The sequence below is a fragment of the Crocuta crocuta genome, unplaced genomic scaffold (genome assembly GCF_008692635.1).
Source record: "Crocuta crocuta isolate KB4526 unplaced genomic scaffold, BGI_CrCroc_1.0 scaffold39, whole genome shotgun sequence".
In the NCBI taxonomy this organism is placed as follows: Eukaryota; Metazoa; Chordata; class Mammalia; order Carnivora; family Hyaenidae; genus Crocuta; species Crocuta crocuta.
Window position 1 is genome coordinate 4471810 of NW_027533334.1, and position 11375 is coordinate 4483184.

At 40.8% G+C, this 11375-nt stretch overlaps 1 protein-coding gene across 1 annotated transcript in view; it reads left to right on the forward strand.

Annotated features, from left to right (window-relative positions):
- The first annotated feature begins 10 nt into the window (after positions 1-10).
- The window catches only part of RRM2B (ribonucleotide reductase regulatory TP53 inducible subunit M2B), a 38151-nt gene continuing 26786 nt past the window's right edge, over positions 11-11375 (forward strand). The window contains exons 1-2 of the mRNA XM_077748197.1: positions 11-230; positions 8221-8376. Of these exons, the coding sequence (XP_077604323.1) occupies positions 183-230; positions 8221-8376 (204 nt within the window). The 5' untranslated portion in view covers positions 11-182. The remainder of the gene's footprint in view (positions 231-8220; positions 8377-11375) is intronic.

An 11375-nucleotide genomic window follows, 5' to 3' on the forward strand; every position in this document is an offset into this window, starting at 1 on the left:
TGCCGGAGGAGTTGTTCAATCCGTCGGCGAGAAAGCTGGGCTGGAGGGAGTAGGAGGGGTCTGTGCAGCTGGAGGCGGGGCGGACTCAGTGGGCCAGTGGGCCACCTGGGTCCTGTCAGAGTTGGAGGTGGTCCGCGGCTCTCTGTTGGTTCAGCTCCCGTAGCTCTGGCGGAATCTGCGCGATGGGTGACCCGGAAAGGCCGGAAGCGGCCAGGCCCGAGCTGGATGAGGTAAATGTTGCCGTTGCCTGTCCCGCCCCCCCGTCACGCCTGGCCTTTAGGTTGCAGATTGCAGCGGGGACCTGCAAGGTGCAGGACAGCTGTAGGAAATTTTACCCGTTGCGGTCTGCACCCCAGCGCAGGCCCGGTCGCGAGCCCTCGCCGCAGCCTGGTTTCGTGGTTGTGAGTGCCCGGGAGGCCGTCCCAGGGGAGGGGTGAAGAGGGAGCCGGGTTTCTGCTCCGCTGCTCTGCTCCGGGGCCAGCCAAGGGCAAAGCTCTGAGGTTTCAGGCCGGGCTGAAGACTCCCCCCCCACCCCCCCATGCTTGCGTGTCTGGAGCCCTGGCTAAGGAAACCCAGGCAAGGAACGAAGACAGGTGGATCTCCTGGAGAAATGTATCCCATTTCTGGGATGTTTACAAGGAGTTGGAGGACGCGTGCGGAAACTGACACAGGTGGATGGGGTGGTGATGATGAGGTAGAAGGGCGACGCGAAATCCTCACAACAATGAAAAACATCAGGGTAGGAGGCCAGATTTGCTCAGACTGGGCCACTTTACTAGCTGTGACTCTATGAGGTGTCACTTTCTTCATTTATACAGTGGAAGTGATACTTCTTTCACAGAGGATTAAGTAAAAGGTTTTATGCAAAGTGCCAGGGAAGTTGTGGGTGCCTCACAACACCTAAGTTAACATGTTTATTTTCTGCTTCTATAATAGAAGTACACAATAACAGTAAATCAGTTTGTTAGACTATTGTAGGGTAGTTAAAATTGTTGCTTTATCATTTTTATACCCTGTCATTTCACAAATCCTTGTAAACCATTTGTGTACAAGAGAAATATTTTTTGTATTTATCTTGAACCTGTTGCTGTATGTGGTGTCTTTGTTTTAAGTTTCAGCTTTCAGAGACTCATACTTAGCCCTACATTTCTTTAGAAAGTTGTAGAGTCCAGATTTGGGGTTTTATTTGATTTGATTTTGATTTTGTAAACATTTAGTAACTAATTAACAACTTGTAAATATCCCTTCAACTTTTCCTTGCCTCTTTGAAACAAATACATTGATTACCAATATCCCCACGCCAAAAGGATAATTCAGATTTTTCTTTTTGTGCTAATGGCACCAGCAGTCATTCAGACTTAAGACCTAGAAGTTAACTTTTATTTATTATCCCTCTCTTGATGACACAGGCCCACAAAGACAGAAGCAGAATTGTAGCTCTGGAATGAATTCTAGTGAGCATCTGGTCCAAAAGTTTTAACTTGAGATGCAAGGATGGCTTAAGCACTTCATTTCTCTAGATATGATGGTGCAGCATGGGCCACCTGCATTAGAACCAACTGGAGTTGTAAAAAGTGTAAATTACAGGGCCTACCTTCCAGATGCAGTGACTCAAAATCTCTTGGGATGGATCTGGGTCTGCATTTTTAACAAGCACTTCAGGATTCTGGTTCACATATTTTAAGAAACACTGCCTTAAGGTACTCATAGACGGGCTTTAAGAGGGTTTATGAATCTCCTGGAGTTTATAGATTTTGTATGTGCACTTATGAATCTCCTGAGAAGGGGTCCTTGGCTTTCTTCAGTTTCTCAAAGTTAGCTGTCATTAATCTAATTGATAGTACTGTTTTTAAGGTAAGAAGTTTTAGGCCAGAAAAGATAAATGACATACCCAGGACCATATGATTGAAGAGCAGAGCAGGGCTTAAAACCAAGTTGTTGCTTGTGGGCCAGTAATTCTGTTTTATCAGATCTGGTGGGAATAGAAATGAAAGTGACACCTGGGTAAATACAAGTAGTATATGACTGTATCGGCATCCAAATAGTTATCTTCACTCAATCTTCTTGAGGCCAAGGGAAACAAATGGAAGTGGTGGGATTGGGGCTGGTTGGGAGGGAGGGGCCTTGTAGGATGCCAGCCTAGACCAGTGAATGGTGAGGGCTAGCTGGGGAATCTGCCCTGGCATGTCCTGTTGTGATGAAGTGACCAGAAACTAAGGCAGGCAGGAATTAGAGTCACCTTTCTGGATGAGACCGTGGAATGTTGCCAAGGAATGCCTGTGTGGAACTTTTTTTAGGGTCTTATCATTATCACTTCATACCTGTGCAGCTACAAAAAATTGTCTACCTTCTGTCTTGTTTAATCTTTTTTACCATTTTTTTTTTTTATTTCTTTATTTTTTTTATTTCTAGGAGAGAGAGAGAGAGCGTGAGCAGGGGAGGGTCAGAGAGAGAGGGAGTCACAGACCGAAACAGGCTCCAGGCTCTGAGCTGGCTGTCAGCACAGAGCCCGACGCGGGGCTCGAACCCACGAACTGCGAGATCATGACCTAAGCGAAAGTCGGACGCTTAACCGACTAAGCCACCCAGGCGCCCCTCTTTTTTTACCATTTCTAAATCAATCCTTCACTAAACTAGTATGTCTGTGTCACTCCTCCCAAGTAAAAATTCTTGAGAGGACCTCAATTCCCATCAAAACTGCCCAATTCCTTAGGCTGCCAAAGCCCTGTTAAAGAAGATTTTTCATGCTAACCACCACATCTTAACTCAGACTGCTATTTGCACCTCTGAGATCAATACCATAGTTGCTACCAAAATCTAGGGTTGTTGTTTTTTTTCTTTTCCACCTCATTGTGCACATAGATAACCAATGAATCCTCCTAATTCCACTCCTATTCATGTTTGGAAATTCTCCATGACCATCTACGGGAATGATTTTCAGACTGTCCCATGTTGAATGCCAGTACCTGGGAGCTAGAGAGCAAGTGGTGGGAGTTGGAATATGAGCCTCTGGGTCCCGCAGATGTTTGAAAATCTTTGGCCCATGCAATTAATTCCTACCCTGTTAACCTGATTGATATCCAGAGTGTGGATCCTTTACAGTTCTCTGTTTCATCTGTTGACAGGGATGGCTTTAGCCAAATCAGATCACTTCTGTCTTTGATTTTGATCGTCCTACATTCATCTCAGCCACTTTTAATCCCAGCTGGCTCCTCTTCCATCTGTCCTTTCAATGTCTGCGTTTTGTAGGCAGCATCCTCAGCCGGGCGGCTTCTCTAGATGTTCTCCCTGGATAATCCCTTTGGTGACTACTAACGGGATAGGTCACCACCACTCCTCTGCCGCAGTGTTATATGTTTAGCTGCCTGCCTTCTGGATATCTTCAAACTGAACAAATTAGGTTTCTTATCGACCAAGTTGACCTTTTAAAGACTATTGGTGTTTGCAACTCTTTATTGTTGTTATGACTTGGGTTGGTGATGGAGTTCATTCAAATTAAGCTTTTGTTAAACATCTAATGTGAGAAGCGAGACTTTTTGTCTGACTTATTCAGTTACTCTCCAGATGCTGAGCACTTTCCCTGTCTCTCATTTCTTGTTATGATCATCCCGTTGCTGGACACATCAAGGGCTTCTTCAACTCTTCCTTATCCTGTTACCTAGAATCCAAATTTGTAACAAGAATGATTAATTCTTGATGGTCTCTTAAAGCAGTCGTCTTTTGTGTTTCTACTGCTGGTACCTTAGGTCAGACAGGATATGGGTAGTGTAGTAATCTTTTAATTGTTCTCTCCACCTGCAATTTCTCTCCTAATATGATCAGATTTCTGGAAAAGCGATCTTAAAAGATCTGATTATGTCTCTTGCCTAATTAAAAACTTTCTAAGTCTTGGGGCACCTGGGTGGCTTAGTCGGTTGAGCATCAGACTTCAGCTCAGGTCATGATCTCACGGTTGGTGAATTCCAGCCCCATGTCGGGCTCTGTGCTGACAGCTCAGGGCCTGGAGCCTGCTTCGGATTCTGTTGTCCTCTTCTTTCTCTGCCCCTCCTGCCCAATATAAATAAACATTTTAAAAAAAGGATTAAAAAACTTTCTAAGTCTCCCAATAGTCTATGTGATAAAGACCAGGTGCTGAGATGTTATATATCAAAACAGAACACTTTGAAATCCAAAATTTTTTGAAAACCAGCATCTTAATAGCCACTAAATATGCAAAATCCATACCCACCTTAACTTCAGATAAAGCTTAGAGACAGAGTACATATTTTGAAAGTGAAAAGTTAAAATTTTTTGCTTGTTTCATTTCAGCAGAATGATGACCTCGAGGTAAAAAAGAAAGTGTCAAAACAGTTGTATCAGAATGACTATAGAAAAATCACTGTGGCAAAATTCATATATATTTACACTGACAGCCCTCTTCCCATGGGCTTAATACCTAGCGTATTTTCCAGATAAAATTTAAGCCCAACACTAATTGATGAAATGCACCTTTGTTTTATTAGTATAGTTTTACTTAAGTTAATGTGTAGAACATTACTTATAAAATCAGTTAATAGAATAGTGAGGCTGTTTTGATGAACTCATCCTTTTGAACTGGGGTACAGATGGTAAGTGAAGATTTATACCAAACTTAGCAAACAATTTCTTTATATATTACAAGTTCTTTTTTAAAATTTTTATATATTTTGAGGGAGAGATGGCAGGTGAGCAGGAGAGGGGCAGAGAAAGGGAGACGGAGGATCTGAAGCAGACTCCATGTTGACAGCAGGAGAGCCCAGTTCAGGGCTCAAACTCACAAACCACATATGAGATTGTGACCTGAGCTAAAGTTGAATGCTCAACCGACTAAGCTGCCCAGGAGTCCCTTATCAAAGTTTTCTTACTCAATTTACTACTAGCCAGTCCTGTGGATTTACCAACCCTATAAAATATGTGGATAGCCATTGGCTTTAGAATGCATAAGTAGTAGATTCTTCTCTGATGCACCCACATACTTCTGTTTCACTGATTGAGTTATACCTTACCAAATCAGTTGTCTTATTTCCAATCTTATTTATAATACCTAGTGTATTTGTATTATAATTATTATAATTTAATTAAATGTATAAATTGTGTTTAATGTTGAGGTTTTGTTTTTTTTTAATGTTTTATTTATTTCTGAGAGAGAGAGATTGGCAGCGTGAGCAGGGGAGGGTCAGAGAGAGAGGGAGATACAGAATCAGAAGCAGGCTCCAGGCTCTGAGCTAGCTGTCAGCACAGAGCCCGACATGGGGCTCAAACCCATGAACCGTGAGATCATAACCTGAGCCGAAGTCGGATGCTTAACTGACTGAGCCACCTAGGCGTCCCTGTTTAATGTTGTTTCTGTGAGAACTTAAGTTGAAAGCTTTGGAAAACTCAGTAAATATGAGTTGTTAAAAACACATTCTGTAGAATTAGGTGTAAGTAAGACAAGTACAAAAAGGGATTCCTATAAGAGATAAGGACTCTGCACTGGGAGTGTTCCACCTTAAGTATGTTAAAACTAGAAAGTGTAAGTGATGTGTTATATTGTGTTTATGTCAGAAAGACTTGGGAGTCCAATCAGTGAGCCAGATTAACAACAACAAAAAGCTTTGACTTTATAGCAGAAAATGAGTAAGTAAATGTAAATTATATGTTTTAAGTTAAATAGTTTAAGGCGTATATCATTTTCTTTCTTTTTAATTTTTTTAATGTTTATTTTTTAGAGGGGGGGAGGGGCAGAGAGAAAGGGAGACAAAGAATCTGAAGCAGGCTCCAGGCTCTGAGCTGTCAGCAGAGAGCCTGACGTGGGCTTGAACTCATGAACCATGAGATTATGACCTGAGCCAAAATCGGATGCTTAACCGACTGAGCCACCCAGTCACCCCAGCATATATCATTTTCTTATGATTCCTTCCTTCCTTTAGCCAATTTCTATTAGTTTGGATCACTTTGAATTAAAGGGCTTCTACTGTATTATCATTCCTCTTGTAATCTTGTTTTATCCTTTTTGTTTTGAAAAAAAAATCTTGGTTCACTCCTGAAAAACAAATACAAATGATTACAGGTTTTTTGTTTGTTTTTGTTGTTTTTTTTAAATTGCCTATTAATTTCATGTGTTCTACAGTTAAGAAAATTACTTCAATTCTTTAAAAGTGTGACATGCCATCATGCCTTTTTTCACATTGTTTTCTCTTGTAAAATTTTTAGCCCAGGTCCATAGAGGATAGTCTAGAAAGCCTAGAGCTCTGGGGATATATGGCCTTCCTGACATTATATTAAAATGTGTGTGGATTTTTTTTAAGCATCATGAAAATAAGCAATGTGTCATTTCTAGTCCAATTCAGAGGTTTTTGTTGATTAAACCCACCTCTCTTCACAATGCAAACCCTTTCATAACACCCTCCTAATTCAACTACTTCTCTCAATAATCCACAATTTATCAGAATGGAATAGGAAGAATATATGTACAAATGTGACTTTCATTCTCATTTAAAGGTGCTAGTCTTCAGCAGTTTTCAAAGATTCTGACATTGATCAATTAATCAGCATTTAAAAACTCCTTTCAGGGCCAGGGTGCTTGGTGCCAAATGGTTGCTTATGATGGGTCACATAGCAAATACATTGAAGACAAAGAATTTTAGCTCCCAATATATAACTGTGACAAAATATATATATAAAGGCAACACAAACAAAAAACAACTTCCATTTTAAACATTTGCTTGAATATTTGGGGAATAAATATCAACTAAATCCCAGGTACTGTGGTAGGTTCTGGGGATTCTACAGAGTAAAGTTAGTTTTTACTCTCAAGAAGCATAGTGTAGAGACTACAGATGAATAACAAGGAATTAAATTGCAGTGAGCCATGTGCTATGTTAGGGACCAAATCCAGGCCTTCAGGGTAAAGGGGGAGAGGCAAATGTGGGGCACTCAGAAAAAGTTTGATTTGAGTGGTTATTAGGTTATCTCACTGATGCATTGTGGTCTTATGTTAAATTCTAAAGGTATCCAGTCATTTGAGCACAGGATTTTAAAAAGAAATTAGCAGCCCACCCACTTACGTAGCTAATGTGTATTGATGTTATGCTTGACCTCACAGTTCTCTGGGAACATCACAATAGTGGAAAAAGTGCTTTCTACTCCCCAGGGCTCAAGTGCTTTATCTGGGGAAGCCTACGCCTTCAAATAAGTAATTACAAATAAGACAGTGTAAAAAATAACATAAATAAACAAGCAAAACAAAAACAATAGTCTATACTATAGTGGCAGTATTTGTGCAGTGTATAAGGGCCCTACCTGTATTGGTAGAGCCTTGGGCTTCAATTTTGCGCCTTTTTTGCATCTTGCTTTGCTTTATTTTCATCTGTGACTGCACACTTGCTTCGGAGAGTTGTGGTTGGTGGAAGCAATGCTAAGGATGAAGGAACATGATGGGCCTGGCACTGGAGAAAAAGAGACAGTTTGAGTTAGGAGTCTGGAATAGAAATGTATCCCAATAACCTTGATTTATCCATTTTTTTAAAGCCTATTTGTATATACTTTGTATATAGTCATTCTCGTACAAGGCACAACTCTTCTGATACTCTTGCTGACTGTTAAAAGAAAATACCTGGTACTGTGCCCTACTGGGATGCCATCATTTCCAAGTTGTATGTATATAGGTGTGTGCTTCTCACCCAATGCCACAAAGCTTTCAGCCAGCCCACAGTGCAGACCATCTGTAGTAATGTTAACAAGTAAATAGTAATAAGCAATTGATAAATGAGAGGGTTCAGATGAACAAAGGTTGATAAATTGTTGGTAAGGAGTTTTCAGGTAAGTATTCCAATAGTTCAGATTAGGAAAAAAACATTAAGAAATGGATCCAGTTTTGTGCTTATCCTTAAAGTAGCAATAATGACAATTTTGTTGAGTGCTCTTTATGCACCAGGGTCAATTTAAAACACTTTTAACCATTAAGATTAACCTGCGAGTTAAGTGTTATTTTACTGATAAGGAAAAACCAAGGCTCAGAGAAGTTAAGCAACTTTCCGTGGTCACAGAACTAACCAAACACTATTATTAACCAGGTACCAAATAGTAGTCAAGGATTTAGCCCAGGCAGATGGGCTCCTCATCCTGTGCTGTCTCTCTAACTCCCCCAAATGGGTGTTTACATATGTATAAAGAGGTAATGTCTACACAAAGTGGGTGTTCATATTTTATTTTCCAAAGAGGTTGTCTTCAGATTCCAATGACAATGAAGTGAAGTCAAATGAAGAGCCACTGCTTCGGAAGAGTTCTCGCCGATTTGTCATCTTTCCAATCCAGTACCCTGACATTTGGAAAATGTATAAAAAGGCACAGGCATCCTTCTGGACGGCAGAAGAGGTAAATGGCATTATCTTTGACCACAGTCACTTGCTGTAGTGCAGCATTCATATCTTCTGTCATAGGACGTTGAAAAATGTTAACTTCTGTTGTAAGATACACTGGATAAGATCAGTTGTATAAGATAATGTTTGAAATTGCTGAAACTAAATACAGTGTTCTCCAGTGTTTTATGTTTAGACTGCTGTCTATGTCTGTACATGTTCCCCACTGCAAAAGTGGCCTCAGTCTGCCAGGTTTTTACTTTCAATGTATTTTAGAACATTTTCTGTTTTTTAAATTAATTATTTTTATTTGAGAGAGAGAGAGCATCAGTGGGAGAAGGCGGGGGTGCAGAGAAAATCTCAAGCAGGCTCCATGCTCAGTGAAAAGCCTGACCTGAAGCTCTATCACATGACCCTGGGATCATGACCTGAGTCAAAATCAAGAGTCGGATGCTTGACAGACCAAGCCACCCAGTGCCCCAAATATTTTCTGTTTTTAAGTAGGCTTTGATTTGCTCTGACCAAATAAAACTAGTCTTTATTTATGGCCAGCAGAATAAATAAAACTGCACTACAGCCAAAAAATGAGAGCGACAGCCTTAGGGACCCTGCTTTCCACTGAGAGCTATACCTGATTGTGCAGAAAGATCTGTGCCAGGGAATCCGACTGCTCAGGCAGTGCACTCGCTTCTAGCCGTCAGCTAGAGCTCCTCCCAGGCTGGCCCTCCCTCAGCAACGTCAGACCTGGCACTGCTGCTCCAACTGCCGGCACGGCTGTAAATGCTGCATGTTAGGGGCATTTTCCATCTAGAAAAAGAGTTGAACACAATATATTAGAATCCTTGCTGGTTTGGTAAGGACAGTTAGTCATGTAAATGGTTGCTCTATATAGTCTGACTGAACACACAGTCATTGTCTTCATCTCTGACTATGATGGATGATGCTTGCCTTGCATACTTGCTCTGTGTATATTTATAAAAACAGATGCAAATATATCTATCTAAATATATCCATTTATCTGTTTTTCAGAAGATTGATTTTACACATGTAAACATGCACGCCCTGGGGGTACTTAGATGGCTCAGTTGGTTAAGCATCTGACTTGGGCTTAGGTCATGATCTCTTTGGTTTGTGGGTTTGAGTCTTGCATGGGGTGAGCTTGAGCCCTACTTTGGATGGATTCCCCTTCACTCTTTCCCTCTCTCTGGCCCTCATGAATTCTTTCTCTGCCCTTCACTCACTTTCTCTCTCTCTCTCAAAAAAAAAAAAAAGAAAGAAAGAAAGAAAGAAAAGAAAAAAAGAATGCAGGCTCTGGAGCCAGACTGCTTAGGTACAAATGCTGGCTCTCCCACTGACGAGCTGTGGAACCGGGAAAGTTGGTTAACCTCTCTGTGTATCCTCACTGGAAAATCAGAAGGCACCAATTGTTGAAGCTTCTATTAACCTAACTTTACACACTTACCCCTCTGTGTTATATTATTCACATCTTTATTATAATTAACATACAGAACAAAAATCTAAAACAAAATAAAACCCCAGCATTTTCAAATTGGGTCATACTGCTTGGCACACCTGATGGTTTCTAACTGTGGTTTTTAGGAGGTGTTTTGTTAGATATGGTTAACTGAACAAATGCAGCACACAGGTGGCTTTTTCACTCATCATGTTAAGAAGCTATTTGTGATACTTGGATTTTTAAAAATTCATTTGAAAATTACTTCCATCTTTTAGCAAACGTAATACATGTTGTATTATGACTAAGAAACACTAATTTAAAAAATTAGTACATAGGTTGGTACGTATTTTATAGGAAGCTTATATATTTAAATATTTATTTAAATACCCATTATGGGGCGCCTGGGTGGCTTAGTCGGTTGAGCGTCCGACTTTCGCTTAGGTCATGATCTCGCGGTTCGTGGGTTCGAGCCCCGCGTCGGGCTCTGTGCTGACTGCCAGCTCAGAGCCTGGAGCCTGTTTCAGTCTGTGATTCCCTCTCTCTCTGACCCTCCCCTGCTCACGCTGTCTCTCTCTCTCTCCTAGAAATAAATAAAACATTAAAAAAAATTTAAATACCCATTAAACATTTCTTTAATGTTTATTTTCATTTTTGAGAGAGAGAGAGACAGAACATGAGCAGGGCAGAGGCAGAGACAGAACAAGACACAGACTCTGAAACGGGCTTCTGGCTCCCCGCTGTCAGCACAGAGCCTGACACAGAGCTCAAACTCATGAATCATGAGATTATGCTGAAGTTGGATGCTTAGCCAACTGAGCCACCCAGGTGCCCCTAAATACCTATTTAAAAGGAAGTAAGACGCATTTAGTTCCACATATTTTTCCTTCAAACAAATTATGTTAGTTCCAATTTAGTCATTGTGTTGTCTGTGGTTTAGCATTATTCCTAAATAGGGCTGATGGTCAGAAACCTTGATTCAGAAGAAAAAAGTCTAGGGTTTTGGATTTTTCTTTTAAAGCTACCAGGCAATTCAAATAACTAGTAGTTTAGAATCAGTGTTTAGATAGTGAAATTGAGAATAAGTGAAATTTATAAGACTTTTTGAAGTTGAGTGTTTTAAGACATCGTTTAATATTTAAGAGTGAGCATATTATAATATTAAAATTTAATATCAGGAGTAGAATACAGGAGCGCCTGGGTGGCTCATTTGGTTAAGCGTCCTATTTCAGCTCAGGTCATGATCTCATGGTTTGTGGGTTCCAGCCCACGTCAGGCTCTGTGCTGAGAGCTAGCTCAGAGCCTGGAGCCTGCTTCAGATTCTTTGTCTCCCTCTCTCTCTGACCCTCCTCTGCTCACGTTGCCATTCTCTCTCTCTCTCTCTCTCTCTCTCGGAAATAAATAAAACATTTAAAAAGTGGAGTAGAATACATAAAATCTAAGAAGGTAACCTTAAGTTAATCCTGAGTGGAGCTCTTAAGAGAATAGGACCTGGTTTTTAGCTTGCATGTTTTAAAAAATATACACAACATATCCCCTCCTGTGGCCCCCACCCCCCCCCA